The sequence below is a fragment of the Hyperolius riggenbachi genome, chromosome 10, assembly GCF_040937935.1.
Source record: "Hyperolius riggenbachi isolate aHypRig1 chromosome 10, aHypRig1.pri, whole genome shotgun sequence".
Taxonomy (NCBI): domain Eukaryota; kingdom Metazoa; phylum Chordata; class Amphibia; order Anura; family Hyperoliidae; genus Hyperolius; species Hyperolius riggenbachi.
The window spans coordinates 243,292,800-243,309,270 of NC_090655.1; the positions used below are offsets into that span (position 1 = coordinate 243,292,800).

Sequence of the window (16,471 nt, forward strand, 5' to 3'; positions counted from 1 at the left end):
AAACACCAAATTGTCGCCTTACCTTAAATTAACACTAACCTACATGGCCACACCTAAATGCCCTTCAAATCACTAATCTAGAAACTTTGTCTGTTTGTTGTTGGTAATATTTGGTTAATTCTGCATCTTTGGTATTATCTGCATACTGTTGGTATACTCTATTTGAGTTTGGTTATGGCTGCATGGTTAATTTAATAGGTAAAGAGGGAGTAAGTTGTGGGTGTGGCCTGTACTGAGGGGCAGGGTTTAAGGAGCCAAAACAAATGTGCCTATAGGCTCCCTAGCTTTAAATCTGGCCCTGAGTGTTAGGGAGTTTTGCCCAAGGTCTCCTACTGAATAGGTGCTGGCTTACTAAACAGAAAGAGAGAAGATTTGAACCCAGCTCGCCTGTGTCAGAGGCAGAGACCTTAAACCATAACAATATCCAGCCAATCAGTATATTTATGATGATCTATCATAATTTGTAGCTAAATGCTATGTGTCTTTCTACATGTCCTTCTGTTAACAGAATTGCAGAATTGGCCACACGTGCAGCGGCACATGCCTTTACAGCGATACAGCATGTGTGATGGCTTGGCATGTACAATGGCCAGAAAGATAGTGCATGCACTCCTGCCCCTCACAGCATAGTTCTCACCACCAGCTAGCAATGTTAATAATAGACAACTGAGTGCTGGTGAATTCCCAACAGAGGCAGCAGTTTAGTGATGGTCATGTCTAGGAGAACTCATGGAGAGAGACAGGTATGGAAGTCTCTGATTTGCTAGTCACATACCTCCCAACTTTTTGAGATGAGAAAGAGGGACGCTTAAGCCACACCCCTAGTCACGCATGCCATAAAGATTTTATAAGAAAATGTTATTTTATAATTCAAACAACACTGGTCCTCTCTATCCTGGTTTATTTTCTTTCATATTAACATTTTAAAATTAGTAATATATCAATTGAAAGGATGGGAATAAAGTTTAGAGTCAATCAAACATATTTTTAGTAGAGAGATATACATATTTACATACAAAGAGGGACAAAGTCCTGAAAGAGGGACAATTGAGGAGGAAAGAGGGAAAGAGGGACAGGGCTCCCAAAGATGGACTATCCCTCCGAAAGAGGGACAGTTGGGAGCTATGTAGTCATGATCAAGTGCTAAAGCAGGATGTGATCACAGCAAAACAGAGCTTTGCAAACTATCAGCTGATTAAACAAATCTCATGCTTCTCCATGAATTCTCATAGACACAGATGACCATTACTAGAGCAGTTGGCCTATTCATCTTCCTTCCCAGGACGAACTTACGCTTACAGGAGGTAGGATTAATTGATCTCAAAGGCAGGAGGAAGTGATGTAACCCATAGACAGGAAGTGATGTAACACCAGGAAGAGAAGTTGCAGGAGCCAGGAAGTGAAGAAAACATTGCTGGAAGAGGTAATTGTGTGAGTCTTGTTCTATATTGAGCAGAGCAGAGGTCGGGGTGGAGGCCATAGTACACATGTCACTATCCTCCGTCAAAGTAATTTCAGTGCAAGAGACCATTATATAACTGTTGTGTTTGCTAGCTTTTTTTAGCGCCCCCTACTCCCACATGTATTATGGATTATGGTTGTTATCTCGCCTTACTATTAATAATTCAGCTCAGTTACATCACAGAGCCAAGACAACATACCCACCCAGTATAGCCATGCCCCCTCTGTAACTCCCCCACCCCCTGCCCAGCATTGCCATCATCCTCCAGTATGTAATGATTTACCTTACCCCACTCTAATAATGCAATCTCTTACCAAGTATAGCTCTATTCCCCAGCATTGCCTTTATCCTCCAGTATCTAATGACCCCACCCCAATAATGCTATTTCTCCCCCAGTATAGCCATGTCCCTTCTGTGTCTCCCCACCATTACCATCATCCTCCAGCATGTAATGTCCCCCACCCCAATAATGCTATTTCCCCCTGTATAACCATTTTCACACTCCAGTATTGCTCCCTTCCCCACCTCCATGTACAGTAGTAAAAGGAAGGAATTCCATTGGTTTATGACTACTCCAGTCCTCTGCTCCCATTAGCCTCAGTCTCTGCCTCTTCTCTCCTCATATCCTCCTCCATCTACCACTACCAGGCCTGCTGTGACATCACAGAAATGGTAACAGTGGGAGGTGTTATACTGGGAGAGTATAGTGCACAGGTAGCTAGAAACCAACATCTTATGCTTACCTGCAATACTCTGAATGCCCTACCATCCACCAGTGACAGCAATGGGGAGTGTTGGGGGGAGGGGGGTTGTGTATTGGTGGTTTCACCACTGACACTTGAACAAACTAGATTATCTTCCCCTTATTATCCATCAAAATATAGGAGCATCCTGTACGGATCACTTGACCACATCACTCAGAATGGACAAGGACCAGAGTCACATGACTGAGAGGATATTCAGTCTCACCCTGGAGATCATCTATCTGCTGACTGGAGAGGTGAGGAGGATTCTGGGAGGTCACATGACATACTGTAGTAACTCTTATCTCTATTCATAAAACATTCACCTGACTAGAGTGATGAAGAGGATTCTGGGAGATCTTGTGACATTATTGTCGGTCTTTTGATACAGAGTTTTCCTCCATTGAAGTCTGGTGATTATGTGACCATCATGGTGCCCAAACCTCACTCCCTTATATCTGAGAGACACAACAAGCAGAAGATTCTGGAAGTCACCAGGAAGATGATGGAGCTGCTGACAGGAGAGGTGAGCAGTGCTGGGAATTATGGGACATTGTTCAGTAACAACAAGGTGTGTGTCTGGGTGGTGACTGTATCATCATGTTTATCAGGATGTCCCTGTCTGTTTCTCCATGCAGGAGTGGCAGTATATAGAAGGACACAAGGACCTCTACAAGGACGCCATGGTGGAGAATCATCCGCCCCTCACATCACCAGGTAAGAGCAGACTCTCATTTCCTGTAAAGGAGAGAGCAGTATGGAGGCTCCAACTAAATCCCCATCACCTGATAATTACATAAAGGCAATGGGCCTGATGTGCTTTGAAGTGGTAAAGTGTGCTAACGCAGAGGGATCACCGTTTGTTAACCCATTAGCACCATGTGTTGCTATGGTAACACACGTGGTGCCAATGAGTAAATGGATGGTAGTCCCCTGACATTAGTAATGGTAAAACTGCCATGCACAGACAGCCTGTTACTGTTGTTTAGTGCATAACACCCATTTTTCATCAGTCATTGTGTATGTGTGTTTCCTACAGATGGATTCAATATCAGAAACCCACCAGAGAGATGTACAGGTCCTCTTCATTCCCTTGATTGTCTACAGGAAGATCCCACCACCCCCCACTGTTATCAGGTAAGTGGGGCTAAGGCTAGATTCACATTAACCTTAAAAACTCCCTGATCCAGCAGAGCGGAAGAGCATGTGCTATACTGGCAACAGAATGGGGGTTGCAGATGCTCACAGAACCAGTGCAAGTCTGCCCATTCCCTCTAGGTTATGTAGCCTCCATGCTGCACGTACTAACCTGTCTGCTGTGTCTTCTCTGCCACCAAGTTCCCCACCGGCTGACTGCTGCTGGGCTCAGGGACAAGCACCGGTATTGGAATGCCAGCAGAACTATAGGGCTATCATTGGATTTTTGAAGAACAAAGGGAATCTTCCATAGCACAAGGGAGGATTCTCATTGGTTTAGTGGTTGACCAATGAGCATTCTCCCTGTTGCTAGGTAGGAAGAATCCCATTGATCTATCCCTATGTTTCAGCCCAGCGATGATGTCAGCATGCAAAGGACTAGTATTTCCAGAGTGGAAGGGTGGTGGTGGGCTGGAGACACAGCGGTGAGTAGTGTGAACACTTATGGAATACTGTGGTGGAGCACGGCGTATCTGTTTAGGATATGCTGTGAATGCACCATTGTGCATCCGGCCTGAGTGTGAACCCAGCCGAAGTGCCCCCAGAGACTTCAAACTGTGTGACATTCTTTCCCTCTAGTCTGTACATGTTTTATCTGCATTCACATTTTAAAGGATACCTTAGTCCTAATTAAATTCTAAAAATGACGCTCTGTGTGTTGGGAGCTGCGCATAGGCTTACCGCTCTTCCCGTGGCCCAGCATCTGCCTCCATTCACCTGCTATTGCTGCCATTGTCCAGGTCCTGGTCAGAGCGGTTGGCACCCTTTGACCCAACATACTGCGCTGTGCATGTGCAGTATGTCCTCTTGAGCGGCTTATGACCGATCTGAATACGTCATCACACGTGCGTGCGTACAGCATGCTGAGTTCCAGACAAGCGCAGTGACAAGCCACCCAAGAGGACATACTGCACATGCACAGCACAGTATGTCTGGGTCAAAGGGCGCGACCACTCTGACAAGGACCTGGACAACGGCAGCAGAAGTGGGTGAACGGAGGCAGACGCCAGGCCACAGGAGGAGTGGTTAGCCTATGCGCACCTCCCCACACACACACTGGGTGTCATTTTTAGAATTTAATTTAGAACTTCGGTATCATTTAACCACCCTGGCATTCTATTAAGATCACCAGGGTGGCTGCGCATCGTTTTTTTAATTTTTTTTTTTTAAATCATGTAGCTAGCCTAGCGCTAGCTACATGATTCCCCCCTTCCCCCCTCCCTGCGGTGTCCCTCCCACCCCTCCGATCGCCGCCGGCACGTATGCCCGTCTGTAAATCCCGTTCTGAATGGGAATTCCTTTAGGGCTTCCCCCGTCGCCATGGCGACTATCGTGATGATGTCATCAACGTCTTGACGTCACACGGAGTCCCGATCCACCCCTCAGCGCTGCCTGGCACTGATTGGTCAGGCTGCGCATGGGGTCTGGGGGGGGGCCCTATTACGCAGAGGGTAGCGGCGCATCAGTGGCGAGCGGCGGCGATCGACCCCCATACGCAGCTAGCAAAGTGCCAGCTGCGTGTTTAAAAAAAAATGTAAGGAAATCGGCCCACTAGGGACTGAGCGGCGCCCTCCGGCGGTAATGGATGATCTGAGCTCGTCATTACCGACAAGGAGGTTAAATTTTCTCTCATTTTTGTGCACTTAGGTTGGAGAACTGATATATGTAAGTGCTGTGGATAAAGAGGAAGAAGAGACATATGCGAGGAATGATCAGCAGTCTATGGAGGAGGGAAACCTGATGAGGGCAATTAAAGAGGAAGAAGAAGAGACATATGCGAGGAGTGATCAGCAGTCTATGGAGGAGGGAAACCTGATGAGGGCAATTAAAGAGGAAGAAGAAGAGACATATGCGAGGAGTGATCAGCAGTCTATGGAGGAGGGAAACATGATAAGGGCAATTAAAGAAGAAGAAGAGACATATGCGAGGAATGATCAGCAGTCTATGGAAGAGGGAAACCTGATGAGGGCAATTAAAGAGGAAGAAGAGATGTATATGAGGAGTGATCAGCAGTCTATGGAGGAGGGAAACATGATAAGGGCAATTAAAGAGGAAGAAAAAGAGACGTGTGTGAGGAGTGATCAGCAGACTGTGGAGGAGGGTGTCATGATAAGTACAATTAAAGAGGAAGAAGAAGAGACGTATGTGAGGAGTGATCGGCAGTCTATGGAGGAGGGTGACATGATGAGGACAGCTAAAGAGGAAGAACAAAAGGAATATTTGAGGAGTGATCAGCAGTGTATGGAAGGGGATGACATAATGAAGACAATTAAAGTGGAAGGAGAAGAGATGTATGTGAGGAGTGATCAGCAGTCTATGGTGGAGGGTGACATACTGGGGACAAATAAAGAGGAGGACACTGTTACAGAGGGCAGAACAGGTGAGTAATCAGCAAGCAATAAAGGGAACCTGAAGAGAGAAGTATATGGAGGCTGCCATATTTATTTCCTTTCAAACAATACCGGTTTCCTGGCAGCCCTGCTGATCTATTTGGCAAATCTTGTCAGATTTTAGAAAAATGTCATAAACCTGATCTATGCTTGTTCAGGGTCTATGGCTAAAAGGCAGAGGATCAGCAGGACAGCCAGGCAACTGGTATTGCTTAAAGGGAACCCTAGGTGAGAGGGATATGGAGGCTGCCATATTTATTTCCATGTAAATAATGCCTGGTTTGATCTTCTGGCATAAGTAATGTGTAAGTAGTCAAAACCCTGGAACAAGCATATGGCTAATCCAGTAAAACCTGAGTCAGAGTACCTGATCTGTTCATGCTTGTTCAGGGTCTATCGCTAAAAGTATTAGAGGCACAGGATCTAAAGGGGGGGGACAAGGCAACTAGTGTTGTTTTAAAAGGCAATGAATACAGCAGCCTCCATATCCCTCTCACTTCAGGTGTCCTTTACATGTAGAATAAATGTTTATCTGTATTGTTATTATGTGTCACTGCTTGCATAGTGGCCATATTCGGGGCTATGCTAGGTACTCATACAGAAGCAGTACAGATACCCTGATGGATTTGAAGTACTTTGTTCTGTTTTGTGGAGAGGGGAGATTGTGGATGAAGGAGAAGCATCCGGCTACACCTTGCAGCAGAAATACAATACTAATTAGGGGTATATTTCACTAAAGGAAATAGCGCGAGTAACAGCCTGTTACCCGTGCTATTTCCACAGCATAGTCTAAATGTAATACTCTGCACGCTACCTGCGCTATTAGCCACGTAGCACCTGCATACACAGGAGCGCACACTATTAACGTAAGCCTCCTTCCAGCAAATGAGGAGCGCTCCTTTCCTCCTGCCCTGAGCCCCTTCCTGCCCAAACACTATAGAGGACATGATCCCCGCACTGTGATTGGCCCAGTAGGCTGCTTGTCAAGTGAAAGGCAGCCTATTGGGCCAATCAGAGAGTGTGGGGATCACGTCCTCTATAGTGATTGGACCCACAGGTGATCAGGGCGGGAGGAGAGGGGCGCTCCTTATTTGCCGGAAGGAGGCTTAAGGTAATAGTGCTCGCTACGCTACACTACCTGCAGCATAGTGTGCGCTCCTGTGTATGTGCGCGCTGTGCGGCTAATAGCACGCCAAACATTACCTACACTACCTGCAGCATAGTGTGCGCTCCTGTGTATGTGCGCGCTGTGCGGCTAATAGCACGCCAAACATTTCCTACACTACCTGCAGCATAGTGTGCGCTCCTGTGTATGTGCGCGCTGTGCGGCTAATAGCACGCCAAACATTACCTACACTACCTGCAGCATAGTGTGCGCTCCTGTGTATGTGCGCGCTGTGCGGCTAATAGCACGCAAAACATTACCTACACTACCTGCAGCATAGTGTGCGCTCCTGTGTATGTACGCGCTGTGTGGCTAATAGCACGCAAAACATTACCTACACTACCTGCAGCATAGTGTGCGCTCCTGTGTATGTACGCGCTGTGCGGCTAATAGCACGCCAAACATTACCTACACTACCTGCAGCATAGTGTGCGCTCCTGTGTATGTGCGCGCTGTGCGGCTAATAGCACGCAAAACATTACCTACACTACCTGCAGCATAGTGTGCGCTCCTGTGTATGTACGCGCTGTGCGGCTAATAGCACGCCAAACATTACCTACACTACCAGCAGCATAGTGTGCGCTCCTGTGTATGTACGCGCTGTGCGGCTAATAGCACGCCAAACATTACCTACACTACCTGCAGCGTAGTGTGCGCTCCTGTGTATGTGCGCGCTGTGCGGCTAATAGCACGGCAAACATTACCTACACTACCTGCAGCATAGTGTGCGCTCCTGTGTATGTGCGCGCTGTGCGGCTAATAGCACGCCAAACATTACCTACACTACCTGCAGCATAGTGTGCGCTCCTGTGTATGTACGCACTGTGCGGCTAATAGCACACAAAACATTACATTTAAAGCACACTGTGGCTGTAGCATGAGTAACAGGAGATTACTCACAATATTTCCTATAGGGCCCGTTTCCACTTGTGCCGCACACGGCTGCGAGACGCACGGCGGCACTTCCTGGTCTGCAGGTACACAGAGGAATCCCATCAGCTGTGCCATGCACAGCTATGGGATTCACAGCCTCCCGCACCTAAACGGATGAAAATGTTGGCCGATTCGCTAGGGCAAGAGACTCAGCCAGCGGCGCCATTGTTCCCTATGGCAGAGTTTCCCCGCGCGATTTGCCTGTGGATTCAGCATGGAAACCGTACAAGTGGAAACGGGCCCTCAGGCCTTGTGCACACTGCGTTCTGATTGCGTTAGCATTTGTGTTAGGCGTTTCTTGATGCGATTTTTGTTGTAGATTCCCGGTGATTACCTGCACGCTGCTTTTTTGTACAAGCACTTTTCTAAGCGCTTTTACAGAGCGATTTTTCACTTCCTAAAGTCAGGAAGTGAATTTTTTGATCCGGAAAATAATAAATACAATGTCTTTATTCTAAAAACATGAATGCAATCGCTGCACAAAGCGATTTTGTGAGCGATTTACATTTTTCCTATACCTTCCATTGAGGCAAAATCGCCTCAAAAATGGCCCATGCACCGCTTTTCTGAGCGGATCGGAAACAATCCGTTTAGATGTGAACTCTCTCATAGAGATTCATGGTGTCAGCACTTTCAGGGTGATTTTGAAAAATCGCCAGCGCTTAAAAAAAAGAGAAAACCGCCTCTAGTGTGAATGAGCCCTGAGTGACTCAACTCCCAGGTGAGGACTTTCACACTCTGAGAGTCATTAAATCTTCTAATGTAGCTGTAATTATATTAAGTGTGAACTGAGCCATAAGGGAAACATGGACATTACTTTGTAAATCAGTTGTCTCTCTCTTATTGTCATGTATTTATATAGTGCCGTCATCCTCTGCAGCGCTCTACAGAGTATATTGTCTTGTCACTTAACTGTCCCTCAGAGGGGCTCACAATCTAATCTCTACCATACTCATATGTATGTATGTATGGTGTAGTGTATGTAACATAGTCTAGGGCTGCATGTGGGAGGAAACTGGAGTGCCCGGGGGAAACCTATGCAGGCACAGGGAGAACATACAAACTCCTTTCAGATGTTGACCTGGCTGGGATTTGAACCAGGGACCCAGCGCTGCAAGGCAAGAGCGCTAACCACTAGGCTGCCATGGTGCCCAACTGTCTTTCAGTTATAACTGAGAGCAAGTGTAAAAGGACCCATAGTGTTATCAGCCTGTAATAAGCTGATAATGGTCACTGTACATTACTGTACACAGATTGGTCACAATAGGGGTGAGTTATGTTCCAAAGTAATATCGGACATGACGGAAATTATCTATGGAACGCAGCCTATAATAAGGAGAGATATGGCTATACTACATATATATAGGAGTAAATACAGTATGTACGTACAGTGCTGCCCATAATTATTCATACCTCTGGCAAATTTTGCCATAAAGTTACTTTTATTTAACCAGCAAATAATTTTGTGACGGGAAATGACATAAGTGTCTCCCAAAAGATAATAAGATGATGTACAAGAGGCATTATTGTGAGAAAAAAATTATCAGCTTTTATTTACATTTGAGCAAAAAGTGTCCAGTCCAAAATTATTCATACCCTCCTCAATAATCAATAGAAAAGCCTTTATTGGCTATTTCAGCAATCAAACACATCCTATAATTGCAGACCAGCTTTTTGCATGTCTCCACAGATATTTTTGCCCATTCATCTTTAGTAATGAGCTCAAAATCTTTCAGGTTGGAGGGTCTTCTTGCCATCACCCTGATCTTTAGCTCCCTCCACAGATTCTCAATTGGATTCAAGTCAGGACTCTGTCTGGGCCACTACAAAACATTAATTTTGTTGTCTGCTAACCATTTCTTCACCACTTTTGCTGTGTGTTTTGGGTCATTGTCATGCTGAAATGTCCACTGATACCCAAGGCCAAGTTTCTCTGCAGACTGCCTGATGTCGTCGTTGAGAATCCTCAAGTATTGCTCTTTTTCATGGTGCCATTTACTAGGCCTGCATGATTTTAGGAAACAATTGAATTGCGTTTTTTTTTTCTGGCAAAAATTGCAATTTAGATTTTTTTGGTCCACGATTTTCTTCAAATCGAGCTTTAACATTAAATTCCCAATGTACACTAACATTTACAAACATGCATTTACAGAAAATGACATCATCCTACCAAATTGATAGTATGATGTCATTTTCTGTCATGTTTATAAATGTTTCTGCATTGTGAATTTATCAAAACAAATAGCAGCTATTAATAAATGCAAAGCTGAGTACCACAGCAGATTCTGGACAGTGGCCACTTACAGGGCAGTGGTGGTGACCCAAGTTGTTTGCTCGACAGTACAGTGGAGAGATAACAGATCCTGGGCAGTGAGCATACAGTACACTGTGTGACCACAGGAGACAGGAGTGCAGAACAGGAGTGCCTGATGTGCAGATCCTTCTCCTCCACAAGCAATGTGCTGGCTGCATGACACTACTCACTACCGCTCTGACTCCTTCCGGCCGGAGGGAGGAAGCTCACCGTGCAGCCAACACAAATAATTCTATGCATGGAGAGCTTAAAATAGTACGTTTAAAAAGCCTGCATGCTTAAAATATTACGCATGAAAAAATGGCCACTTTGACGATTAGGAAATCATTTTGCCACAAATCACGATATTGATTTTAAAATGATATATCGTGCAGCCCTACCGTTTACTGTGATTAGGTTCACTGGTCCATTGGCTGGATCGTCTGCCTTGAGATATTGCCACCAGCAGAGCCCAGATTCACCAGAATGACCGTGGTGGCGATCCTTGGATTCTTTTTCACCTCTCTCACTATCCTCCTGGCCAGCACAGGTGTCACTTTTGGCTTCCAACAACGTCCTCTGAGATTCTCCACAGTGCAGAACATCTTGTATTTTTAATAATACTTTGCACTGTAGCCACTGAAACTTTCCTGACTTGTGAGCAGCCACAATGCGCAGCTGCAGGTCCTCACTAAGCTCCTTTGTCTTAGCCATGACTGTCCACAAACCAGTTGCAGAGAGCTACTGATTTTTATTTGTTGAGTTGATTAAAGCAGTAATGACAAAAAGAATGAACAGTCGCGCACTAATGGAGTGAGCAGCCTAGGTGTGCTCAGGGTCAGTCCTCAACCCCTAAAAGAGAATATATATACAATGTGATGGGAGCACCTGGCACTCAAATGGTAGACAGTCACAATGTATACTCAGCCGGGTATCCAATGCGGAGAAACACCGTGAGGGTAGCAATGGGGTGGCAGCACTCCCTTCACCCACAGTGGATCATCCGACTTACAAGAAGTCTCGTAACAGTACCTCAAAGCTGAATATACCCCAAACGAAGATGGTGCTGTCTTCTCCTATGCCGCAATCCGTCCCGGAATGTGAAGGAGAAAGAGAGACACTCTCAGTAGCGCAGCCAGACTCAAGGCTCGCGCGGAGACGCTCCGTCATTCGTTCTCCACATCCGCCGGCAGTGACGTCAACCCTCTGCGTTCCACCACTCTCCAGACCAGTGTCGGCCTACTTCCTGGATAAGGGTATACGGAGGGGACAAAAAATGATTGTGCAGACTGCGCTTGGTGTTGGTAACGCTGCACAAAAAGAATGCACTTACAGGACGGATTCTTGATTTTATTGCATGTAAAAAAGTTTCCCGATCCGGATTTCGGCCTCACGCCTTCATCAGGGGAGTTGATTAAAGCAGCTGTTCCCAATTAATCACGGTATTTAGGATGCTTTAGAACAGCTTCGACTATTTGGAATGGTATAGAGCTTTACATTTTCCCACAAACTGTGACAGTTTGTGAAGGGTATGAATAATTTTGGACTGGACATTTTTTGGTCAAATGTAAATAAAAACTAAGAATTTTTTTTCACGATAATGCCTCTCGTACATCGTCTTATTATCTTTTGGGAGACACCTGTGTCATTTCTCGTCAAAAAATTACATGCTGGTTGAATAAAAGTAACTTTAAGTCAAAATTTGCCAGGGGTATGAATAATTATGGGTAGCACTGTATTGAAATCTAGCATAATACATATTAGTGGTTTTGGCTCTCTATGACATAAATGGATATTTCCTCTACACCGCAGCTCCTATAAATTAGAGTTTGGTAACGTCACACAGGGGCATTGCTGGGGTTTTGGAAGATCTGGGGCACCTCTGGGCACCAATGGAGAGATGTATATGTGACTTGAGCTGGGTGTGGCTACAACCTATTACAGGGAAGCTGAATGAGATAAATAACATTAAAGTATGTGATTTTAGGTTACATGCTGTAGGGACTGCATTGGGCAATGTCACAGATATTCCTAAGGAAAAAGATATAGCCTCTTCATAAAGCTGATATTGCAGTGAGGAGGTTATGTGTACTTCTAGCAGTTTGTTAGCCCTACAATCCTGATTGATATGCATGAGGCTTGTAGAGACCACCCCCCTCTGCTGATATACTAAGTCACTCAGCTGTATGGACCATCCTGATCAGCACAGGAGATTTGGGTGCAGCTGGTGCTACCATAGGCTATAATTATTACCAAGCTCAAATTACTTTTAAAATAATGTAATTAGTCCGTCAGCAATAGCTGTAAGCCGAATTACATCATTCCCCCACTCTCCATGGCAACCTGGAGGGGGAATAGTAATTAACGCCGTCGGGAGTTGTGCAGGAGCAGGGTGAGCTATATATCGGATATATCGGCTTTACCCTGCGCTCAAATCTCCAGGTGGCTATTTCATAGGTATGCATCCTGATTACATTTGCTCAGGTTGTGTATATAAGCAAGGCTGCTAGTCAGTTCACAGCTGACGTCAGCTCGCGTTTAAAGGATGTCAGTTTAAGGGTAAAACCATGGCCGGATTTACCATAAGGCACTGTAGGCCATGCCTACAGAAAGCCTGCAGATGGAAGGGGCGACTCACTCCCCTCCCCTAGTGCCTCCCTCCTTCCCTGTGCAGAGTCCTGAGAGGTTACTCGCTTAGCTCTCGGCATTCCATTGTGGGGAGGGTACATCTGGCTTCCTAATGCTAAGAGACGCTTGTAGCTACCTATGATGGGCAAGGGAAGTAAGGGAGAAGTGACAGCTGGGCTCAGGTTTATAGGGTCATAGAGGAAGAAGCGGAGGTTTGTAGGTACATGGAGGAGGAAGTCTGGGGTGTCAGGACATCTGTGCCTTCTGACTCCTCTGATGTAAATCCGGGCCTGGGTAAAGCAATGGAATCAAATTTACCAGAATTCTCCACAATTTGACATCACAACAAGGTCATTTCCACTCAGCCCTCTCCTATCATGTTACCACCCCCTCCCTTTACATTGTAAGCCTTGCAGGGCCCTCCCTCCTTGTGTATCTGTGCACTCTGCTCACAGAGTAACGTGAACCTGAATTACTGAGACTATTACTCCAGGGTATGATATGGCATTGTGTACCTTATTGCTTATTGTCTGTTGACTGTCACTCCCATTATTAATGTCTGTAACCTTATTTATTGTACAGCGCTGCATAATATGTTGGCGCCATGTAAATCCAGTTAATAATAATAATAGGAAGAAGGGTGGTGGTTAAGACCACTCTCTGCCATCCCAGTACCATAATACCACCGGTGCAGAGCTATAGGTGTTGCAGCTACCTAATGAGTTGTCCTTTTTTGCTTCTCTATTTCCCCTCAGACTTAACTAATGCATTAATTAAGCCTCTTTCCCTCCTGTTTTCCCCTCCCACACCTCTGTTCCTCTCTGATTGGCCAATATTTCTCATGCTGAGACAATGCACTTTCTATAGTGAAGGGTGGGCAAATGAGACAGAGGAGAGTAAGGGAGGAAATGACATCAGAATTGGATTCAAAATAGCCACACTTAAAATGGGAACTGCTATGAAGGATTTTCTCTTTTTTACTGTAGAAAAATCACTAAAATAAAAATGTGGACAGTACAAAACATGTGTTATGTAAGTTGAGCAAGTATTTATCTACTTATACATGTGTTTTTTTCTGAGATAGTATGGCTGACAGCTCCTCTTTAAGGTTAGGATGGAGGTCAGGTATCAGCAATGTCTTAGTGATGTAAGGATCAGTGGGTGCCAGTTTTAATAACTCATCAGCTCGCCCATAAATGATTAGATGTCTTGAGCTTCACCCTTCAGATGTGTAATGGTTTATGGGCAAGTTAGTGAGTTACTAACCCTAGCACCTGCATATTCCTGCATCACTAAATCTGAGGTTTACATTGCAGTTTTACATCTACAAGATTTGTACTCAATGGTGAACATTTGAGTTTTAAACTGGGTCGTAACAATAACCCCTGCTTGGGAGGGGCTCGGGAGCTGGGGGTGGAGCTTAAGATATACAACCATTACCCCAGCGGGGGAGTGGCCTGGGAGCTGGGGGTTGGAGCTTCAGATGCGTAACAATAACCCCAGCGGGGGAGTGGCCCGGGAGCGGTACCCTGATCCTGTACATAATGCAGAGCAGCAGTGGAGCAGTATACATTACCTACTCTTGTCGACAATGCAGGTTCCTTCACTTCCTCTTCAGTGTACAAGTGGTGCACAGTCAGCAGTTGCCAAGCAGCATGTGACTGAACCTGCATGGTGATTGGCTGGCTGCATGGCACTTGCAAACTGAAGAGGAAATGAAAAGGGGCCTGTTTAGCTCTGTTGCTACTATACATTATGCCCCCCCCCCCTTGATCCCAAGCCCAGCACACAAACCACCCCCCATTATGGAGGTTGGGAGAAGGGGGGGTGGCCCAGTGTAGTTACCCTCCTGGTTTTTGGTTAGAATAAGGCAACAGGAAGAGTGTTTAGGTGTTTAACCTGAAGGGAAAACAGTGATGAATTTGGGTACTTATTTAAGTAGATGGAAGTATCTGGATCCCCTAGATGCTTCCCCCGTCTCCCTTCACCTCTCTGCCTTGCCATTCCAGCACGGCCCCCCCTCCCCTCCCCAGAGCAGACCGACAAGCTGAGTGCATGGCTGCACTGTGTAGCCTCAGACTGCTAATGCCTGCACGGTAGCACAGAGCCAAACAGGTTTAGCTTTTTCAGCCTCCTTATCCATCTTGCTTAAGGTGTCCTTTAAGGGTTAAGAGAAAAATGAAGGAGAGGAAGACAAGTGGTGGGGAGAGCAGACCTCAGGTCACGTCTGGCCAGAGGGATATCTCTGCAGATCAGAGGCTCCCTTCCCTTCCTTACTGTGTGCGACATCCATTTACATGAGCAGCGCCCCCTAGCAGTCAGGATGTCCCACACTCTCCGCAGCAAGTGCCAGCGGAACTCACCTGTCTTACACTGACTACCTGGCGAAGTGAGTAATGTCCTGATTACTGCCTGATTCTCTCTCCTCACTCGTCAGACAGGCAGCCTCCTAATGTCATCCGGGTGAGCTAAAGATTCTAATGGCGGGAAGAGAGGGAGAGGATCGGGGTGCTCCAGCACTTGGTCAAGGCCCAAACCAAATGTTGCCACTGACTTCACAATGTATTTATTGGCACAATTAGGAACAAGAGAGAGAAAAAGTTACATTTACAAGGGACATATGGGTGACACAAATACACAATGGTGATAAGAATGTGTAAGGCCGCGGTCACAGTGGGACGTTGCAGTGCGTTCCCTATATAACAGGAAGACAATGCAATGGAACAAAAAAAGTCGTACTGCACATAACGGAGGTGCTATGTCACATACAGTGAAGTATACAATCTATGAAAGTATGCTTCACTGTATCTGTTAAAGGATACCCAAAGTGACGTGTGACATGATGAGCTAGACATGGTTATGTACAGTGCCAAGCACACTAATAACTATGCTGTGTTTCTTTTTATCTTTATCTGCCTGAAAGAGTTAAATATCAGGTATGTAAGTGGCTGACTCAGTCCTGACTCAGACCGGAAGTGACTATACTATAATGACACTTCAATGAATATGTCATTAAGCAAAAACAATAAAACAGTTAAAACTTAAAAAGTAGATTTAAACATAAAATAAAACTGTGGAATATCTTAAGTCATTTTTAGGAGAAGGAAGATAGATACAATCGTTTTTCATTCGTTTATTTTCGCTTCGGATGTCTTTTAAGACGCCCATTTAGCAGTAATGTACTGCATGCAGTGCATTACCATAGCACAGCTGGTTATACCACAATGCTACCACCGCACTGTAAATGTGGGTTAGGTGGTGCCTTGCAGTGCAGTAAGCCGCATGTCAAAGTGGCCGTTACACCCCTGCGCACCACTGTGGGCGTGGCCTGAATGAAACCACATTGCTCCACAAACATAGCACAGATTTCTTGCTATATGTACATATAGGCCTGTCACAAGTATAAAACTTTGAGTCCATTTTTTTTTTATTTTATTTTTTTTTACCGCAAAATTACCACCAGCGGTAATTTCTGCATTTTTTCTGCATTCACAAAACAATTTCCGCGTGTTTTACGCATACGAGTAAATGGCGGTAAAAAAAAAATGTGGAAACCGTTGTCAAACATGCGGGAAAAAAATAGTCAAAATAAATGTGTTAAAGTCCAACAAACACAGCGCTAAAGGCTCTAGAATCCATTTACTTTATTGGGAAGCAGAA

The 16,471-nt window shown here is 45.4% G+C and overlaps 1 protein-coding gene across 1 annotated transcript in view; it reads left to right on the top strand.

Annotated features, from left to right (window-relative positions):
* Positions 1-16,471, top strand: part of LOC137537022 (uncharacterized) — a 135,884-nt gene that overhangs the window by 57,096 nt on the left and 62,317 nt on the right. Inside the window, exons 12-17 of the mRNA XM_068259178.1 lie at positions 1,375-1,423; positions 2,347-2,462; positions 2,597-2,731; positions 2,844-2,922; positions 3,245-3,342; positions 5,050-5,782. Of these exons, the coding sequence (XP_068115279.1) occupies positions 1,375-1,423; positions 2,347-2,462; positions 2,597-2,731; positions 2,844-2,922; positions 3,245-3,342; positions 5,050-5,782 (1,210 nt within the window). The remainder of the gene's footprint in view (positions 1-1,374; positions 1,424-2,346; positions 2,463-2,596; positions 2,732-2,843; positions 2,923-3,244; positions 3,343-5,049; positions 5,783-16,471) is intronic.